The sequence below is a fragment of the Nyctibius grandis genome, chromosome 1 (genome assembly GCF_013368605.1).
Source record: "Nyctibius grandis isolate bNycGra1 chromosome 1, bNycGra1.pri, whole genome shotgun sequence".
NCBI classification, from domain to species: Eukaryota; Metazoa; Chordata; class Aves; order Nyctibiiformes; family Nyctibiidae; genus Nyctibius; species Nyctibius grandis.
The window spans coordinates 69,798,646-69,821,193 of record NC_090658.1 but is presented as its reverse complement, the minus strand read 5'-3'; the positions used below and the strand labels follow the sequence as shown (position 1 = coordinate 69,821,193).

The 22,548-nt window shown below is 40.3% G+C and overlaps 1 protein-coding gene across 2 annotated transcripts in view; it reads right to left on the bottom strand.

Annotated features, from left to right (window-relative positions):
- The window catches only part of THEMIS (thymocyte selection associated), a 91,222-nt gene that overhangs the window by 1,290 nt on the left and 67,384 nt on the right, over positions 1–22,548 (bottom strand). Inside the window, exons 5-6 of one of the 2 annotated variants that reach the window (XM_068412829.1) lie at positions 8,237–8,390; positions 5,848–5,867 (exon numbers count right to left, since the gene is read on the bottom strand). In XM_068412829.1, coding sequence (XP_068268930.1) covers positions 5,848–5,867; positions 8,237–8,390 — 174 coding nt within the window. The remainder of the gene's footprint in view (positions 1–5,847; positions 5,868–8,236; positions 8,391–22,548) is intronic. The other variant, XM_068412820.1, reaches the window with a different exon arrangement.

The window sequence follows — 22,548 nt, the reverse complement described above, 5'->3', positions numbered from 1 at the left end:
TGTTTCTCAAGCAAAACGTTTCACCTGAAATGTCAAAACAGTGTGAAACACTGCTTTTGGTACAGCTGTTCCTGTTTGGTTAACTTGCAATGACATGACCTGAAACAACCTGCGAATGTGCACAGGGCCTCACGGCCTATCTGACCTCCCAGCAAGGCCATGCTTGTCAAACAGGTCCTTCTTTACAGGACTAAACTTCTCAAACAGGAATCCTCCCAAGCTTACTCTTGCAACCACCGTGTGCCCGTTCACCAAGAAAATAGCTGTATTTGGCAATCTCCAAACCCCATTTGTGTTCCTCCTGAGACTCTCCATAGCTGAGGTGTCTCTCCCTGAAAACTGGGCAGGACTCATTTCTTTCTGAAGTTGTGATCCTCTCCTTTATAGATCTTTTTAAGGCCAGAAATAACCATTAAGTTAATCAAGCAACTGTCTGGTCACACCAGCACAGAGTTTATCATAGACCAATTTACCTACAAGTCCCCCCGCTACTTTTTAGGTAAGAGTGAATTAGCAAAGTATTTCCAGATCTAGGCATGAAAAGGAAAAAAAAACAAAACCAAAAACCAAAAACCAAAAACCCAAACCTATGATGAGAAATTTAATGAAGATCTCGACTCACACATGTAGCCACTATCTTGTTAATAAGCATTTACAGGTTTGTAGTTCATTTGCAAGTTGGCTGTGTTTGATATCAGCAAAAATAAACTAATGAATAAAACAGGCACTGAAAGAATAAGCTAATCCCTGTGATTCAACAAGGGAAATATTGTTTGTGCACTTAGACTTGCTAATACGGATATAAAGTACAGATTGCTCATGGATGGCATAGCTATACTTTCTTCTTTCCCAAACACACGCGAACAAAGTGATACGCTTCTAAGCAAGACAGCTCAAGGACAAAGGAAATTAATGCCATCAGGCCAGACTAAATCACAGCTGTCCCCAGTCCTAAACCTGTGTAGGATGCCTTCTGAAATGTATATATTTACACTTCAGTAAAGCATTAAGCAATGAATGGGACAAGCTGAATGATCCCAAGGGAATTCTGAACAGTGAAATCAATGCAATTTGCTTCCCTGTCTGAAAAAAAATCTATTAGCCTCAACACTGAATTACCAAATCAGATATGCCATCTCAAGCCTGCTAAGAAAACAAGACTTATGTCATCGTGCTGTCTATCCATCCGTCTGTCAATCTCTTCAGTACTTTTAAAAGGTTTTTTTGCCAGTTTCAGACAGATTTGAAAAGGGGGCAGAAGTCTCAACGTGGTTACAAAAGCAAGAGTTGAATTAGTTCCTCTATTGAAAGAAAAGCTTGCAGAACACAGCTGTTACACACTCCATTTGGCAGCAGACAGCAGGATAAATCAGCGTGTGCATATTGGTTGGCCACTCAACACACACATAACTCCAGACATGCTCTTTTTCATTTGATAGGAGTGCCATAAGGAGAGTTTTGGTTATTGTCAGGGAAGGGGGAGAGGAGCAGTAGGGGACAACAGATCTGAGTACTTATTAAACCAAATTTCATTAATTCTGCTCTTCCTGGAACAATTTGTATAATTACGTTTGCCTTTATAGTGGAAGGGTGGTGCTCTGCAGAGTAAAAATTTCCATTTATCTCACTTGTATCCTCAAGTGGGTAGGATTTGGGGTTTTTTTCTTTGTAATATACTTGCTGTTTTTTCACAAATTTCAAGGTCACAAACAGTTGTCATAACTCTCTGTTTGGCCCTCCTTCAAAAGGCAGGCAACAGAAGTAACCCAACCCATCAGGACCCTTGCTTGAACTCAACCAGTGCTAGAAACCCCAACTCATGTACATACAAGGCTGCACAACTACATGGCCCTGGCCATGACCGTAACACAGTCTTATAGCTGTGGCAAATACCTCAGTTCAGGATTTATGCTGCATAAATTAACATTCAGCCACATTAATATCATTTAGTGCTTATATTTATGCCTAACTTGAAAACAATAGTTGTGAATTATTATGTGCAATAACATTGAGAACTAAACATGGAAGAACCACATCCTTATTTCTGCACATCACTTAAGTGAAAACATACAGAACTGAAGACATATGCATAAGCCGAAGTGTTTTTATGAACAGTAGCATTTTATTTGCTGTGGGCCTGGTTCTGATGCTCCTCAGTGCTAATGAGAGATAATACCTTAAGGAGTGCTACTGAAAAAAATCTTAAATTTCCTGAAAATGACATCTGTTGACCTCTTTCACTGTCCTTTTATTTTTAAAATTGTCATCTTTGTCACTTCTTTTCTAGTCTATCTTGCTGGTTTTATTGAATTCTTACAGACACTAATTTCCACTGTTGCTCTACTGCCTCTTTTTGTAAAATGAATCCTCAGTGTATCAATAACTCTTACAGATGAGAAATGATTACCAAAATTTTAAACAATTGCATATTTTGTGCCCTTTCATACCTTCCTGCGAGAGGGTAAGGAGAAGGGCTCAGGGCACCATCATGCACCCTCCAGGCTCCCAGCTGCTGCTCTGCACAGGGCTGGCAGAGATGGGGAAGGGCCGCAGAGCTGGACAGCACTGCCAGAGAGTGGGAGAGGTCAAGGCCAGGTTGGATGGGTCTTTGAGCAACCTGGTCTTGTAGAAGGTGTCCCTGCCTGTGGCAGGGGGGTTGGAACTAGAACTTTAAGGTGCCTTCCAACCCAAACCATTCTATGATTCTATGATTCTATGAGAGGTAACTCATGCAAAGTCCCCTTTAGTTACCTTGCACATAACAGTGCAATGCCTCCTCCTTGCAACCACTTCTACAAGCTCCCACCTGGAACCTCTGCGTATTATTGCAATTAAAATGAGTCATATCTAATAAACGAGGGAAATACGTGAGGATTCAGAGCCTATGCTTTCTTTCCCCTGCTGTACAAAAAGTTAGAGTTTGGTTAAGAAAGCTGATTGAAAATGTTTAGATGTAATTTACTAAAGTGTATTCATCATCCTATGAAATGATGTGATCTCCTTATTATAAGTCATTTTCTTACCTTTTTTTAAATTTGTCTCAGAAGATGTGTCAGCCAAGAGTAAGTTTTGGGTTCACAGCCCAAAAACCAGGAAAAAGAGTCCAATTATTTTTTTAAAGATAGTTGCAGGACCATAGGAGCTGAAGGATCTAACAACAGTTTTACCCTAATCAAAGACTAAGCTAAAGTGTGGAAGCTGGAGAGAGTTCTCATACATGCATACAGTAAAGGATTCCTAATTCATATTGCTTATCCCTATGCACCTAATTCAGAATGCTAGTGCGAAATCCCTGTGACATCACCCAACAAAAAAGAGCTTTTTTCAAAATAATTCAGAATTCTATGTTCTGATTTAATTTTTTTTAGGTATTATGTTTTAATTCATTTTAATATTTGGTTTAGAGCACAGCCTCCTAACCAAACATATTGCCCTAACAGATGGGACAGCAAGTTAGAGGGCAGGGGCAGAAATTTCTTAAACAATCTTCATTGCCAAATTGAATAGATGTTATACATGTATCCTAAATTGCAATCAGAAGGCCCATTCCTTTTTTTGTTTCTCCAGTCCACTGTCCTCCTAAATCAAGTGTCTAAAGACAGAATATATAAACATCTTCCCTAAAATGTCCTGACATCAATAAACAAAATCAACATAAACACTTTTTTATTGCAGACTGTAACAATTCCAGAAACCTAATCCATGAGCAAAAAGATAGGTAATGTTTTAGAAACTCCACTTAGAATAAATGTCAAGGTTAAAGAAAAACTGATACAGCAGATTTCTGATGAGAGTTATTATCCCGCAGATACTGCTACTATTTCTGATGAATTCAAACTCAGTCAAATATTTCAAATATAAGAAAATAAGATAATATCTTTAGTGGCCAATTTAGGTTTAATTATAACATAGGAAAAAGGTTCATTTTTTTTAGAAACAAAGATAATAAATCCTATCTTTATTAACATGAACTCTGTAAGGAAAGACAATAGAGGCTTTAAAACTGAAAGAAAAACATGTTGCTTTTCTTTTCAGAATTGTCTGGCCTTTGGTAAGAAATAGTAATTGTCTCTGTAACTGGGTTTTTTGAGAGCACAGATTCAACGTCCTTATTAGGAATTTGAAACAGGTTGGTGCTTTGGAGGGTGGCTTAACATTCACCAGCAGAAGTTTAAAGATTAGTCAGTGAATGGTGCATTTCCTCCCACTCAAAACCCACAGGAGTGTGTCTGTGTTATTAGTCTTGACATATTTTCTAATCCATTATCTTGTGAATTAGCAGAGCAGAGTATACTCTCTGGAACAGGCAAGCTTGCTGCACGCAACAGTGGACTCCTGGGGATCCCTTGGCTGGCCAGGCAGAACTGCTATATCATCTAATCCAATCTCCTGTATAATTCTGCAGTTGTCTTTGAATTAAACCCAATAATTTTGGGCTATTCTAACACACATCTTTCAGACAAAACTTTAGCTTCGATTTGGGTATGTCAGCATATGATCCATCACTGGTCTTTGGTCTGGGTTGAGTCTGCCTAGCTCCAACTTTTAACTCACATTATACTCAAATTTTGACAAAGTTTGTACAGGGGTGTACTCTAAGGCAGTTAAACAAGAAGCAACTTCCTAGCCTTTTAAAAGAAGAAACATTATGATACTGCCTCTTGATTTTCTATGTGTGTACTAAACAGAGGTAATAAGAGTTTGTTTGAAAACCCTCAGTAACAAAGGCTATTCTTTATCTGAACTTCTGTGAGTAGTTTAAGCTAACACAGTATACAGGATGAACTTAAAATTAACTAATTGCAGCTTTCAAGACGAATGTGGCAGGAGACATATGACTGATGAGCTTCGAAATCAGAAATACAGCTAAGAACTGGGCCAGCTGGGAAGAGTTAGTGCTGTGAATCTTTGCAGGACCAGAGACAAGCAAGCCTTCAGCAGCCCTAACACCATTTTTTCTCTAATACTCTTGGGCATGCACCTTGGGCTACTTGCAAAGCACAGGTGTCTAGCCATAAACTCAGGGAAATGGACAGGAAAAAAACGAGCCTCATAGATACCTAAAGTTTAAAAGAAATGTGCCTACTGGAAGCAGGAAGAATTAAGTCAATAATCTACTGTTACGATCGATGAATGTGTCAAAACCAGCAGATAAGAAAACTCTGTTTTCACAGAAGGGATACCACAACAAAGGTTAGGATCTTAATGGAATGAAGGCCAAAGGAAATAGAGCAAGAACAGCTAAAAGAAGATAATTTAAAACTTGAAAAAGTCCCTAGAAAATGCTTTCTTCTCAATTAGAGTGTTTCAGAATTAAAAACAAATGAAGAACTGGCTAAGAAAAATAGACTTGTGCTAGAAAGTGAAAAATAGCAAATAAAAATCAAGTGCTCTTGGAGATTCGGAAAAATGTTTATCAAGGACAGATAAATAAGGCTCAGTGGGATGGACAAAAGACTAATGCTGCTGGCCCAGAATGAATAGAGAGAAGTCAGGCAGACTCATACCAGGGCAGGTGAGACAGACAGCAACATTGTCTTGTTTCACTACAGTGCTAAAACACATTCAGTAGAAGGTCCAAATCAAGAACAGTTACAAAAAGTCCAAATATGTTTTCTTGTGTCCAGAAGAGCAAAATGCATAAGCTAACAAGAAGGGTGAGTAGTGTGAACGAGAAGGCATGAACTTCACTGGTAGCATGGTTAACAGAGGCAGCCCTCTGCCCTGGGACAGGTGAAGAGCCTGCTGAGAGCTTCTGGGTCAAGATTAGCGGACAAACCAACATGGGCGATGTTGTTGTAGATATCTGCTACAGACATGATTCATTAATGACATGGATGATGGGACAGAGTATACCCTCAGTAAATCTGCAGATGATACAGAACTGGGAGGAGTGGCTGAGATGGTTGTGCTGCCATTCAGAGGGACCTGGACAGGCTGGAGGACTGGGCAGAGAGGAATCTCATGAAGCTCAGTGAAGGAAAACTCAAGGTGCTGCACCTGGGGAAGAATAGCCCCATGCACCAGTGGGGCACAGGCTGGGGTTGACTGTCTGGAAAGAAGCCTTGCACGGAAAAACATGGGGGTCCTGGTAGACAAACTGACCATAAGCCAGCAATGTGTCCTTGTGGCAAAGAAGTCCAGAAACATCCTGGGCCACATTAGGCAAGGCAGTTGGCAGCAGAGATCCTTACCCCTCTGCTCAGCACTGGTGAGAGCACACCTGGAGTGCTGGGTCCACAACTGCTCTCCCTGGTACAAGAGGGACATGGATATTCTACAATGAGTCCAGCAAAGGACCGTGAAGATGATTAAGGGACTGGAGCACGTAAAATAGGAGGAGAGGCTGAGAGGGCTGGGACTGTTCAGCCTGCTGAAGAGACGGCTCAGGGAGGATCTTATCACTAGGTATAAATAGCTGATGGGAAGAGGTGAAGAAGATGGCACCAGACTCTTCTCAGTGGTGCCCAGTGACAAAAGAAACACAAGAGGTAACGAATACTTTCACAGGAGGAAGATGGTTCCAATACAAAGAATGGAAAGACTTGGCCACTTCCAAGTCCTGTTATTGAGCTGAAGCCTTAGTAACAGTAGCTCCAAACTTTTTTTCTCAGCCAAGGGATCTCAGTTTAGAAACTACTGCACACTTCCTGTAAGAGGCACAGGAAGTGACTGTACAACTCCACTTCTCACTGCACGAACTGAGCTGCTGCGTTCAGAAAAATCTTTAAAAAATCTTGACTGTAAAACCATTATGTGACTGTAGGCTGTGTGACTTTCCTTTGTGAGGAGTCTGAACGCAACAAGTAAAGCACCTACACGAGCACTGACTCCTGTGCTTCTGAATAAGCCAGTCCTCAGCATAAACTTTGAGACTGACTTACTTCAGTAAGGATGCTTTGGGCATGTTTTCTTCAGGTGTGTCCCCCTCCATCTGCCTCACTCCACAGAAACTAACCCATGCAAGTGATCCAAATGATCCCTGTAGCATGGACAGCAGTTTTCCAAATCAAGCCCCAGTGATTTGCAGGTAGTTCCCCTGGCACAAAAGACTACAACATTAGCCCATCTTGGTATTCATTATTTTCTGGGGTTTAAACAGAGGATACCATCCTTTGTAGCTGCCAATATGGAAGTTTCATCATGTCCACCTATAAAATCTAATCAAGTCATTAAGCAGTGACAAAATGGAGCCTGCAGGGAGATTTTTCAAAGCCACAAAATAACAAATTTGGGATTATCTTTCAAAGCGGCCAGATACCAAAATACCTTTCAAAAACCACTCCCGAAATAATCAACTTCCACAGCAATAAGGATTAGTGAATATTTAACACGCCACAGCAATTCTTCACTATAAAAGTTGTCTATGTTGCATTTGGAAGTTTCAATATGCATAGTTTCAAATAGGCAGTCCTTTTTAGGAGTCTCACACACTGAATGACAAGATAATAAAGAGAACCTTTATGGGAAGTTGTTATACTGATATCAGTTATCAGTTACAAATGCTGTGGGGATGAGTATTTGTGCTTTAGTTTTCCAAATGTTCCAGTGTTGTAATTAATGTGATGTGTTCATATTTCAGATATAACCTGTGACTGACAGATTAATGAAATCAATTGAATTTTTTTTAATTAACTGCAAAGTCTTTTGGAATTGCCCTCTTATCATCCTGCTTCTCAATTTCACTATATTTTCCTTCTGAAAACAGAAAAACTTGAAAAATAAGTAGAAAAAATAACCAACTGTCAAAAAAGCTTGGGAAAACCAAGCAAATGATGACTTTAAAAACAATTATCGGTCAAGCGATTTTCTCAATATCACTTTTTTCTTCAAAACAGAAAAATGTGAGTTGAAGACATCTTCATATCTTTAATGTAAATTTCTTTCTTATCTTTAATACCTGTTAGAATCAGCATTTTTTATAACAGATGATGTGTAAGCATCATCCTAAAGCAAAAGGAAAGTGCATCTTTTCCACACTTCTGTTCCTAAAGACTACTGAATATTCATGCTGCATGTCAAACAGAGTTTAATACCATGCTGCTGTTGAGAGCTTGGATGAATTTGCCTTATGGTATTTATGGAGGAAGAACAGAAATGTTCACTTTTCATTTCTTTTGAGTAAGCCACAGATTCCAAGTGAAATCACACAACATAATCCTATATGTAAATTATTTATCAGGTCTGGGGTTAGGCTTTGTTATATTAATAACTCAAACCATAAAGCTTAACTGACCTTTAATCACACTGGTTTCCGCTAATGTAGTTTTCCCAGTCACGTCCTTCTTATTCTCACGATGCACCAAATCATTTTGACAACTAACTTGTAATTCCGAAACATCGGCAGCTTGATTTGAGCACAATTTCTTGGTGGTGTCTACACAGAAATTCTGAAATTACATAGAAGAGCACATTGACTTTACATGTAAACTGTTACTCCAGACTGGATGCTTTCAGAGATGTGACACGTAAGAGCAACATTCTTTGGGTTACTTCTGTGAATTTTAACCGCAAATATTCTGTTTGTCAAAGTAAGTCATCAATCATGTTTACTGTAATGCTTGTCTTTGAGGCATGTACATCACAAAGTAACATGACCAGAAGGCACTCTAGGTGAAGAAATTACCTTTAAAACATATCTCCAGTCTTTCTTTTCTTTTTTTTTCGGTATATGGAGTCATTCAAACACAAGGAGGGAGATTTGTGTATCCCTTCTGGTTGATACAGATTTCGTTCTGATTAACTACTTTTATTGTATTGATTGTTCATTTAAGGAGTTCTGTTACATATTACGTCACAAATTCATATAAAGCCTGACATTTCAATTACATTTATCCAGTAGCATTCATAGCATAGCAAATATCGTTAGATGATAGGAACGGGCAATTATTGAGAAATTTATTATAGTGTTACTGCATTGCAGAAAGTAAGTTGTATGGTTGTAATACTTGAACCCTTGAAATTCATGATTGATACATACATTTCTGTAATTCTGGTTTGTTTTTTTTTTAATTCTGAGGTATTTATGTCATAAATACTTATAGTCAAATACATGTTTTTCATCTGTATAAGTAAGAGTCAATTAAAAGTGTCAAAAACTATATCTTCAGTGAAGCTATACAGTAGCTGCAGTGTAGGTACAGTTCAATTGCAATAATTATACCAGAGAGTATATATTTTAAAAAATAATCAGTATAGACTTTCCATTCAAAATCAAATGTAGATTTTCCTCAGCAATGAAAAAGCCCATCCTGTTCAGAGAGAGAAGGTCATGTTGGTAAAACTGACAGTAGCTACACAGTAATAGTGTCTGATCTTCTCAGAATCAACCCACAATTTGCGAAAGCACAACACGAGCCTACATTTTATGACAATCTGCCCCTTTTGAAAAAATTTATTGGCTAGCAACAAGAAAGTCGCTGGTAATTGAAATAGAAAAATTGAGAGAGTATATTAAGAAGAACAGATGAGAATGAAATCTGTAAAACGTATGGACAATTTTCGTCAGTGGGTGGGTCATGATGTGCCATAAGTGGAAGACCCTCATTTTTCAGTTAGAGGAATTCATGGTAGTTTTCTCCATTTTCTAAAGTAAACACTGCAAGCTCGATCTGCAGGGGTTGACTGAGTTACAGTATTCAATGCAAGTTTGTGCAGTACAGGCTGTACAATGCTGGCTAGTGCTCTCCTTGATTGCAAAAGAGCCTCTGAGGTCAAGCAAAGCTTTAAGCAGTGATGTAATTCGCAAAAACCTCAGGGATTTGTACAAAAAGAAATATTTTGCAAAGAGGACAGAAATGTCAGAAGAAGTTCTTCACAGCAGAGACTTAAAATAACCCAATGGAAAAGACACCGTTCAAACCAGGATGATGCTCAGCTGGTGTATTGTGGAATAGCTTCGATGAGGTTACAGGACCTTTGTCCTTCTTTCACCAACAGACCGTGGTCTGTCTTTTATCTCCAGTTCTTTTCTTGATCATCGGCATCTAAACGTTCCTGTATGCACCACCTGTTTGTTGCCAGTCTGACCTGGCAATATGAACACACACTTTGCAGATGATAGTTATTGAGAAATGTCCATCTTCTGCTCACTTAAATAACAATTTTTCAAAGCTATGACTAAACTTGCCCTATCCTCAGTATCAGTCATAACTGTTTGTCACAAATGAAAGGTCTCGGGAAGGGCATGGAAACATTATTCTTAGGCAGATTCTTCCTGTGTTCAAGTTACTTGGCGTACTTAGCACACAGAAAGCTTTCACTTAAAAATCAGCTTTCAGGTAACAAGGGAACCTTAATTTAAATAGTAGACATTAAAAATTTTTTTTTTTAAATCATGAATTCTTTTATTTTCTAGTCAGCTCCTTATTTAACGTATTAATCCTAGCAATCAATATCATAAATGAGTATGCTCATATTATTTATTTTTCATTGCCTTAACTAACTACAAACAAGCCTTGGTATCAAAACAGAAAGATCCCTTCATTAAGAAGAATGTAACTGAAGTTTATGCTAATCTTATCAGTAACCAGCAAAACCACACACTGTGGTACAATGGTTACCTGGGGCACCCTGAAAACAAATTAAAATATGCAGAACTCAAACATTTAAAAACAAACAGGATTACATAAACTGGATTGCCACTTCACTATACGCTGAAATCTGATAATCGCTTTAACATTCTTAATAGTGCTATAGATAACAATTATACTAGAGACCAACAGAGATAAGACACTTTTTTAAACTATACAAGAGTGAAGTCTTACACTTGTCTTTCAAATACTAGGCAGGCTTAACAGCACAGGGTTTCCATCTATGTGGAGTCATTGTTGCACTAATTTAAAGAAGTCAGGATATCAGCCATGGTTTTCAGTAGTGTTACTGCCAGAAGAAACGCTAACTCAGTTAAAAACTCATTATCTGAATCACAGTAATTTGTTATAACAGCCTACTCGTGAGGAAACCCCAAATCTCAGCATTTGGAAAATCCAACCAACAGCTACAGGTGCGTGAACTAAAAATTTTGTCCCAATGGCTAAGCATTGCCCATTGCATCTCTAGGTTTGCTCATTGTCCAGAAATAACTCAGAAGACAAAGCACAAAGCCATAAAGGTAAGGCAGTGTAAGAATGCGCAGTCCCGCTCAGGAAATAGGAGGCGTTATATCAAACAGGATACAAAAAAGTGTGAGAGCTAAGGTGAGAACTTTAGCCCCACTTTAGTAAGAACAGAAGTTTCAGCATTCTGCAGAAGTTGTGAGCGAATGCAGAGTTTATTTAAGATGCACGAACTGAAAACACTTCACTAGCAAACTGAGTTTCAGAGTGAGCATTTTGAATTAATTTCCCTTGGTTACCTGAAGAGCTTAAAGTACTGCCTTGGTGTGCGTTTGCGTGAGCTCCCTTCGACAAGCAAGGCTTCCCTCCGCTTGCCCATGCCAGAAGCAGTGAAATCTGACAGCAGTTCTTATTCTTACGAATGGCACTGCACAAATAGTAAGGCTTCGCCTATCTACAGCCCCAGTCACACAAAACTTGTTCCAAATATGCCAATCTTCCCTGTAATTTAAGCGTATGCTAGCATCCCCTTCACACTGCTCCAAGGTGCATTCTCCTCTAATTTAAAAAATTCGGCCTATTAACAGTTGTCTCCCTGTGAATATTTCTTTCATTGCTGTATCTAATTGCTTTTTGAATTCATTTACATTTCTGATATCAACATAATGTGGCAGTGAGTTCCAGGGTTTACTTCTGCATTCTGTAAAATTTTTTGGGGGGTTGGTGGGTTTTTTTACTGTCCTACCTCATAATTTCATGCTGCTGCTGTAATCCCTCTCTATTCATTTTCTCTCTGCACTCAGGTTTTTACTCTTTTTCCTGAGTCACCTCTTCTTCAGGTTGAAGAGTTTCTAGTCTATTTAATCTTTCCTCTTACCGGAGCCAAATTGTAATCTATGATGCTCCAGCTCCTTAAATTCTTGCTTCTTTGCGATACAATCCAAAACCTACTGAAGGCAGTCTATATACCACACATACTTCGGACAGCAGTATTTGGTCACAACTACTCAGTAAGTCAAGAAAATAGCACAGGAGTTCTTATAATTAATTAAAAAAAAAAAACTTTAGAGGGCCCCAGCAAAACTAGTGTAACCTCTGAGATAGAATAGCACAAAGAGAATCTCTTAAAGCAAGTGAGAAAAAAAAAAGGCTGTTAAATCTGTTTACAAAAAAAAGAAAATACATGTGTTCGTAATATACATTATTGTTTCAGGTGCTTTTCTTCTTTTTTTTTTTTTTTTTTAAAGGAAAGAATGCCTCAACAGCATCTAGAACATTCAGACTAAAGAAGGAGAAACAACATTTGTTTAAAGTACAGAAAAATGTGGGAGTAGATATGAAACCAACAGCTGTCACAGTCCCTGAAAATGCTGTGAGAGATGTAGTGGCATAAACCAATCTGACAAAACTATGCTTTTCCAGACAGAAAGTCAAGCTGTTATATGATTACAAACGACTCTAGTGAAGAGGAGTACTCATTTGTCGGAGCAATCAGTGCTGGACATGGCACTACACCTTTGGAGTACATTTATTGTGAGTTGCCCAAGCCAGCAGATACAGATCATAAACCTTTTACTGCAATCTTTAAAGACAGCTTGGAGTGGCACTCTTTGCTGCCTTCAGAAACTCAAGCCAAAGTTCTAGATATGTATCTTTGCTTTGGCATATACTGTACAGGTGTATTTATCTGTAGAATGCTTAATTGCTGCATGCACCTTTCCACAGGAAAAGAAAAAGCTGTGTACATAGAATGAAAGTGTGATGAATGATTTTGCAGTCCAAATACATTTCACTGTTTCCAGATAAAAAAGACAATTTATCCCCACAAGCTACAAATGAAGATTCTGTAAGAGAGTGACACAGCAATGTATTCATGAGGAAGCTCAAACCAGGCTGAACAAACTTTTAGCTTTTAATATTTTGGAGAATATTTTAAGGAAATTATGAGAGAGGGGTAGAGACATATCAGTCTAAGTGAGACAGGTATTCATAGTTGCTGATTTATAGAGAAGACTTTGTGACTTTCAGAGCAACCTACAGAATGACAACCTACATATATCATTTTGCTCCAGCTTTCATTGTATCTGCATGACTTTCTGCAGGGATAGTTTGGAACTGCAGTGAATCAGAGAAGAATCACAGGTTTTGATTCCCTTATTGTATCAATACAGAACCAGGGTAAGTGCTATCACAATTAGAGCCTTAGACCATCCTGAAACACAGATCTGAATTATTTTCCAGATTGCAAGAGCGTAAACTGGAGTAACTACATTCTGGAGTAACTACATTTGTCAGATTTACACTTATGTTAGTCAAAATAACATTTCACCCACTGTATGACTAGAAGTAGGAATGGGTACTTCCACTTAACAGATGGGAAACACATATTCAAGTAATGGGAATACATGGAAATTGCTGACACCTCTCAGGAAATTTGCATTATTATGGCAGACAGTTAGGACTGATTTATCCCACTTGAAAGGAAACAATTACCTTTAGATTATTACTCATTTGTATCCCAAGGTAGCCTTCCTGCATGATCTGTTGGCAAGACAACTTGTCTTGCACATCAAGGTAATTTTTGCAAGGGCACAGTGTACCCATAGTTAAGGGTACTGACAAGGGTCTTTGATTTTGTAGTAAAGAACTTTTAACAGTCTTCCCCATTGCACCGATTCCAGCACATGATATCAAGCCTTCATTTTCCACAGTCCATTGGAGTGTGGAAAAGGAGGAGAGCTAGTTAGAAGATACTTCAGAAAGGCCATGGGCAATAAAGAAGATCCTCATTTAGCCTCATTAACATACAGGATGGGAGCACTTTGGAGAATTATTATTTGCCTGCAGAACTCATAAAGTACTGTAAACTACAGATGAACTGTTTTTGCCAGTGAAGGGGTCAAGGTTATATCCTTTCAAAGACAGGAACAAAATTACATTTGTTCCTGAGTTCTTCTCTGCCTAAAAGGGACATGAAATATCTGATCAAATTAAGTTTTTTGATCAGGGTTCAAGTTCTTAGCAGGTTTCTCCCTCACAAGGTACTTTCTGTACATGCCTACAATATCACAATTAATTTGACTTTCATTGTCCACAGTCTGGGTTTTCCCAAGGATTAAGAAGGGGGAGGCTGTGTAATAAAGTCAGGATGGATTGTAGGCAGAGGCCACTGTAGGCTCATTCTTAGGGTTCAAACAATGCATTTAAAAAGGGAGATTTTCCTGACAGTAGGGACAGAATTAGTTAATCCTTTTTCAGAGCTTGAATAAGAATGTTTGGATTTATAAAACAAGACAGAGCAGAAAGTCATGTTCTGGCTATATCCATTTCTACAAGAAGAAAAGCAAATAAACGTATCAAACCAGACGGGCTCGGAGAAGCCAACGGCACGTGGACCGCTCACGTTTTGCCCGACACGCGTTTTATCTGTGAGCTTCAACAAACAGTCCGATGACATATTGACCGAAAAAAAAGGATCCACAGGGAAGGAACCGGCGCTGCTGTCAGCGCGGAGCCAGACGCTCCTTTTGCGGGGTCCCGGCGGAGGAGCCTGCGCTCCGCAGGGAGGCGCCGCTAGGGGGCGCCATCCCCCGCCTCATCCCGCCGTGCCGCGTGAAAACGTTCTTGGTCGGATTTGACGATCTTTTGGGACAACGATGTGTGGTGAAATGTTAAAATCCGATAATTAAACAGGCTGAGGCTTAACAATTTGGGAGGAGTAGCAAACGGGGGGGGGAAAAAGGGGATCCAGCCAACAGGATGACCTTGAAAGAAGGGCAGTTGTACGTGCACGGTGCCCCCTTTTCAAGGGAATTTCATGAGGGCTTTAAGGACGTGATGAAATACTGCCGCTCTCCACTGACAGTTCCCACTGTTCAGGTAAATTTTCTACAGCTGATTGGGACAAAATAAGTTGCATTATGTTATCAATAAAAAACATGCAAGAGTGTACTGTTATTGCATTCTACTAAAATTCTTGCTCCAGAAATTCAGAGCCCCAAGCTTTTTGTTCTTAATCCAATGACTTTCATGTACTCGTTCACTGCTCACAGTGCTCATTTAATCATTTATCGTTGAATGAGATCTTTTTCTTTTCCAAAATCTGTCCCAGAATAGTACAGAGTACGTCTCAAGAGACTTTAAAATTAAGCTTTGCTACCAAAGGGTCTTTTATGTCAATGGGTAACTGAGCTGTCGGCCTCTTTTCCCAGACATTTTTCTCCTGCTCTGTGTGTGTACAAGCAAAAGAGAATAGAAAATGGTGTTGGGCACCCTTGACTGGCCTGGCACAAAACAATGCTGTATTAGCCAGCATAAAATCACAAGGCTTACACCTTCCGCTATTAGCGTTACAAATCAAAAAGGGTATTTAAAAAGCTTTTTTAGCAATAGTTCAAATGCAAAATACAGAAGTGTATAATGCCCTCCCAGCTCCATCCCTTCCCCCTCCTCTCCCTGCTAAATACATAAATGGGGAAGCGCTTGATCCCCAGAGCCTCAGAGCAGAGAACAGTTTTTTCATCTTTAGTGTAAGGTATATGATGTTAGCATTACATTTATTTTTCAAGATATGTCTTTATCTTAAGGCCTGTTTTTTTCTGATTACTTAGTCTTAAACAGCACTTTCTCTATTCAACACACTGTGCAGTGAAAGTTAGGTATTGTTTTCTGCATTTTACATGCTGTCAAATTGAAATGTGCTCTTTTCCACATAGCTTCAAAAAGTGTGTAGGAACCGGTGAGGTTCCCCCAGCTGTCACCTTTCCATACACCCTGACTCTTCACCACCCTGCCTTGGCTGCCAGGGGTGCTGCCTTCCCACTCTACCCAGTGACTGCAGCCACACTCGTGAGTGCTCATCTATAGAAATTAGGCCTGGGCTGTCTCAGACTGGGCAATGCAGCACAGTTAATAGCCACCTGTGAAAATCCTGGTTTCCATGGCACTCATGGTGTGAGAAGGCAACCACGAACTGAAGCAAGAAGAGGACCCTGTTCGATGTCTTAACCCGAAGGCAGGCTTTGCTCGTCTCCTAGGCTACTCACCCACTAAGCCCTGAAGTTCTTGGGAGAAAAAGCGTTCTAAAGATGTAAATTATTAAGATCTGCTTTTGTATTACAAATACATCTCACCTCAGCAAATGGAAGTGCTTGTTTGTTCAAAGACTATGAAATGTTGTATTTTGTGAAATCACCACTTAAGCAGAAGATGCGAATTCTTCTAATTTATCTTAATGGGACATTAACTGGAAATTTAATTACAAGGGAGAGCTAATTATCTGCAGGTTTGCCAAACTGCAGATGGAACCTACTCAGCAGAATGAAATCTGAATGCTGAAGCCAACGCGAACGTAAGTGCAGTTTAGTGTGGGGAAAATTTAAACCGAAACCAGAAGAAAAGAAGAACAAAATTTCCTGTAACTCCTGACACAGAACCTCGAATGAGACACCCCTCACCGCACCATTCCCCCAGCTGTCTCTCCTTCAGTTCTCAGATCTTCTCTGCCTCTAAAAAATGAAATAACAGCCATGCTGGTTCAGGTCAAAATGCATCTCGCTCAGTACTTTTTCTTCACCGTTGCCCTGAGCAGACACCAAGCAAGAGTAAGGACAGAGCAAGGCGATCTGGTACCTCCAAATACACTCTCAGCCTCTTACTATTTTCAGCTCGGGGAATTTCCTGAGTTTGATGTGGTTTGTCTGTTAGTAACCCTCAAAGGGTCTCTCTTCCAAGTATTTGTCCAGTCTCCCCTTGAACTCCCAATCCACTTCCAGCCTTGTTCTGGCTCCCCTTGGTCTGAATGTATCCTGCCCCATTTCCTCTAATCATGGCCCTGCAAAGAGTGAGGAGAGCGAGGAGAGGGGGGACAAGATTTTTAAAATAAATTGTTTTCAAGTTCTTACTGCTGTGCTACCCTTCCTAGCATGAGTCTGCAAGTCCAGCTGCAGAGCTCACACTGTGCTTCCTCTTACTGCATGACAGAAAATGCTGTGCGTGGCAGACAGCAGCCTCAGGAAACCAGCAGGACACCGCATTGGTAGGAATCAAATACTTCTGATCGGATTCAGATCTCAGAAACCGGGTGTAAATCTGGAGTCGCGCAGTGCAGTTCGGAAGCGTTATTCTGGATGTACTCAGTCATGTCTGAATTCAGCGTCATGCTTCTTGTTTTCCAAAATCACCTGGTTTCCAGGCCACAGTGGGGAATGTAACAGCAGGAGCAAAAGGAAAAATGGGTTATTTTATTAGTAAAATGCATTCCCATTCTAACAGGTATTTCTGCAACATTTGGATCCCTTCAAGAATTTTGCCTTCTCACACATGTATACACATATAAATGTACACAGAGGAAGGAGTATATAAATATTTCAGCTTGCCCACTAGAAGCCAGTCTATTTTGGCAGAAAGAAACTATTCTGCCCAAATTTTTCACTTCCCTCTTTATTCTTTATTCTCTGACGTAATTTCGAAGCTGTGACAATGAATTCACTCGCAGCTGTGTTAAACTGCACACCGATGCTTAGCAAATCTGGTCAAGTCACAGGGGGTTTTGGTTTGTTGTCAATACTGAAAAATGTCCTGGGGAGGAGCTGGATTCTTCCTCATCAGAAAGGATGCTCACATCCTGGAACTTCTGGCTAATTGGAAAGTGCCTATCCCCCAGAAAAGATTCACTTCTAATTACAAGTACTTATCGAAACTATTAAAAGGGGACTTTTTGGTCTGTTTCTATCTGTTGGCATTTTAGATTTTGAATTTCCTCAATTCAGTATGGGGAACAAAAAGTAAGGAGAGGGAAGGCTTTCAAGGACATTTGCTCCCTGGTATCAAAATGAAACTGTGCACCACAATGTGCCCACTTCTGCCTCCTGCCCCCCTCCCTCCCTGAACCACCCTCCCTCCTAGGCAGTGGAGCTGGCTGGAGCTACAGGAGGTCTGAGAGCTCTCCCTGGGTTATCTCCATGGCAGGCCCTGGTCACCAGCCCACTTCAGAGCCAGGTTGTAGATACAAACCCCAAGCTGCCTCAATATCAGGCTGTGAGGATGAGAATTAAATGTCCTCCTCCGCTCATAACTGTTTTCTAGTTCTTTTGTTATACCCACTCCATTTCTAGGTTCTCTCCAGAGAGCTGGGTTTGTAGGACAGACTTGGCACTCCAGTGATCTTCAGAGCTATGAATCTGTGGCATTTAGAAGGCCGTTTAAGCCCATTCATAAAGAGACAGGTGAGAAGAGAGGATCTGTACAAATCCCAACCTGCTCTTTCTTGGCTTACAGAAAAACAACTGGAAAGTCATCCTAATAAGCACCATGGAAAACAGGGATGATGGCAGAATCATAGAATCATAGAATTGTCAAGGTTGGAAAAGACCTAAAAGATCATCAAGTCTAACCATCGACCCAATGCCACCATGCCCGCTAAACCATGTCCTGAAGCGCCACATCTAGACATTTTTTGAACACCTCCAGGGATAGTGACTCCACCACCTCCCTGGGCAGCCTGTTCCAATGCCTAATGACTCTTTCAGTGAAGAAATTCTTCCTAAGATCCAGCCTGAACCTCCCCTGGTGTAACTTGAGGCCATTTCCTCTCATCCTATCGCTGGTTACCTGGGAGAAGAGACCGACCCCCACCTCACCACAACCTCCTATCAGGTAGTTGCAGAGGGTGATAAGGTCTCCCCTCAGCCTCCTCTTCTGCAGACTAAACAACCCCAGTTCCCTCAGTCGCTCTTCATAAGACTTGTGTTCCAAACCCTTCACCAGCTTTGTTGCCCTTCTTTGGATACACTCCAGCAGCTCAATGTCCTTTTTGTAGTGAGGGGCCCAGAATTGAACACAGTATTTGAGGTGCGGCCTCACCAGTGCTGAGTACAGGGGAACAATCACTTCCCTTGTCCTGCTGGCCACACTATTTCTGATACAAGCCAGGATGCCGTACTTCGCTCATACACTAAGAAATGTCAAATAGCAGAAGGAGGTTCATATTCAGTCATTTTACATTGTATTGTGGAAGTCAAGGCCTGTAATGCACATGTTCATATTAATGCATAATCATAGAATAGAATCATAGAATGGTTTGGGTTGGAAGGGACTTTAAAGATCATCTAGTTCCAACCCCCCTGCTATGGGCAGGGACACCTTCCACTAGACCAGGTTGCTCAAAGTCCCATCCGACCTGGCCTTGAACACTGCCAGGGAGGGGGCATCCATAATGGGTTAGTTCATAGGACACAGATGGATGTGCCGTACCATAGGCTTCTTCCAACACAGCACCACTGTGCTTTGCCTCCTGTATCTTCTTCCCAGTGGTTACGTGGCAATTATGTGTTTTCTTCCCTTGCGGTGACTGTGATGATATCCTTGACACTCATTTCTGTTGCTCCTGAAGGAACTATTCTGGAGACAGTAGTTACTCATTTTCAATGTATTCTATTTATTTACAATGCTATTAAAAAGATGAGTATAAAAATATACCCACCATCTATACAGCAGAACCATGGCTTAAGTTATAGCGAAAGTAAAATACAGGTAAACTAAAATTCTCCCAGTATTGCATTTTAAGATTATACTGACTTTCACACTGAAACTGGAGCTAAATCAGATGAGAAAGGATTAAGCATAATCTAAAATTGTTTCACAACTACAAAACACATAAAACAATGAAAAAATTGTATACAGGAGAGAAGAAAGAGGAAGTCAGCTAGGAAAGAGTTTTTTCTTTTACACAGTTCCTCAAAGTTATTTCAACTGGGCAATAAATCACACTTTTATGAATGTAAATGCTCATGTGTAAACTGAATGCATATACTATTCCACGTTTGGAATTGAACATTTCCGAAAGGGAGCAGAAAAGGGACCTTCAAACTGTTCACAACCTCCTCCTCCTCTTCCCTCCACCCCTTGCAAATGCTACATATTGTATGGCATGATGAGTAAACAGCATGCCTAACAGGGAAACAACATGGAGTCTTGTCAGATATGCCATGCTCCCTCCCCTAGCTCGTGGTGAAAAGTGAAGGCTGTGTTTCCTGCAAGGGACTGCCAACATAGGATCTCAGAGCAAACAAGATCTCTTCAGCAGGTCTGTGAGGACACACACCAGCAACTCAGGTGGATGGTGCGGTGCATTGCCATTTTTTAGCCTGTTAGTCCAAGCCATTGTATTATTGTTATTGAAGAGGATCAGGGACGTATGGTTTAAGCTCTTAGGGGAGAACCAGGGTGTGGAAGCATCCGATTTTGAGTGTTAGGCAATGCCACCTTGGGCCTTCATGGCTACTGCTACTGCTGAACCTCAGTTCAAACTTCCTCTGCAAGAGTTTGGAGGGGATCAGTAATGGCACAATCCTTTGCAAACAGGTGAGAAACCGTCTGAGGCATTTTGAGCTGTAGCCAGTCTTCAGCCTGGATCACTTGATTTTTCAAGACTACCTGGCTCAAGATAGCATGGCCGGTGCTGAGACATGAGAACGTACCCCCGACTGGGCAGCTGAAACAGGTCAGCTCCTACAGACCACCAAGGAAGTTAAGACAAACTTGAAGGTATAAGCAATTTGTCTTCATTGCTCTGATCTTTTGGACGTATCATACAGAGCAGCCAAGTACTTTCAGTTGAGACAAAAGGCCTGGGTGAATCACACAGTGAATATAAGGTCTGCATTTGATGATCTTGTTAATATTCTCACACAGTCCTTGGGGAATGTCAGTCTTCAAGCTTACAGGAAGGACCAAAAGATCTCTTTCATTCTCAGTCCCTGGGGCAATCTCTTGCTTGTGTTCTCAGTGTATGGCATCATCAGGATTCACCTTGTTTCCTGGTGAGCTTCCCTGGCACTGTTGCTGAAGCTGACAAAACTGTGTTCAGATCAAACAGATTTCAGCATACTGGTTGCCACTGCCTGTTTTACATGCACAGTCATGTTCCCAGTCACCTGTCTTGAGCAGACAGTTTCTTCATAGTCCACCTACCAGCAACAATGTTCTTACCACAGCTATGGTAGGTTGGATGTGAGCAGTCCGTTAAGTAAATATTGATGCTTTGCAAGTATAATTAAGAGGATCATGTTTTTAAAGGAGCCAACAGCTGTGGTTTATTTTTGTCAGACACAGAAATGTCTGTGATAAAATCTTTTAAGGTATTTAAGTATTTAGGTGATATTTAGGCCTTTAAGGTAGATTTCATTCTCAGACAGCAAGCTTGACAAATAAGTCTCCTTTCACTGCTTGTCTCTTTCTGATATGGGAGAATTTCTTCATTATAGAATGATACTTCAGCTGTAATAATGGTTGGCTTGCTTGGGTTAAAAATAGGAGAATCGGGATTTCATTAATCACACTGAAGGTTTTTTTCTCACATCTGTTCATTGAGTGTAGTAGCTCAAAAGGAAAGCATGAAATTTCAGCCATGTTAAGTATGCATTTGTCTTAAAAACTAATGATACCCTGATAAAACCTCAGTTGTTAGTTCCACTATTCTGCAGATGACACTAATGATTATGCAGCCCTGAAAGTGGATGTTGCTTCTCCCCAGTTCACAATCATTTGTGTTCGGAATATGTCCAACTTCATGAAATATTGTCTGAACTTTTCATATAGTCTCAATGTACTAAACCAGGCCTTTTAAACCACTTGTTTAATATTTTTCTGGAAGATCCTATGTGCAGAAGACATTCTAAATGGTAAGTGTCTGCATTTCTTAACCAAAATGATGAAGTAAATAATTCCCATACTACATTTACAAAGCCTAAGACATCCACATTGGTGGGTTTTTAAGCACCGTTGCAGCTGACCAATACATTAAACAGCTGTTGGCATGGATAGTCCTACTGTGTCCCATGTCTAGGCACAGACATAGCTGTTAAATTCTGAGCTGTCAGGATGACAACATACATCTTCAGAGGGCTTTGCCACAATGACCACAGATACACACTGGATAGAAGATTCTTTAAGCAAATAAATAATTGCTTGGTGGACAATGCTTCAAACTATTGACAAGAAAGTGCTTTTCAGTTTGCTCTGAGGACAAAGAGCTGTGTAACTCTCATGAGTTTGATCACATAGGACTGCTTTGGTTTCCTCAGTCTACTGAATTACCTTGGGAATTTAGAAAAGATTTTATTTCTGCAGTCTAAAATTTGATCTTATTCAGTCTTTGAACCAAGCTTAACTGTTATTTTGCTTTTCAGTTCGGCAGCCAGCCTTTAAAAATATAATGCTGTCTTCTGAGGCTTCGTGCTCAACATTCAGATGGTCAGCTGGGTCTTTTTTTCTGGTGTGAATACTTTCTTCTCAGGAGATGGAAATTGAGATGACCCTAAGCAAGCTCACAGAAGGTTTTAAAGAAGATTATTATGGCATCAATCTTGTGCCAGTCTTGAGAGGTAAAATTTGTAGTCTTACTACCTGCACAAAAAAGACAACTTTCTCACTCTTACCAACAGCAAGTAGTTCAAACATTCAGACTAGACCCCCCCTCAATGGTATGTGT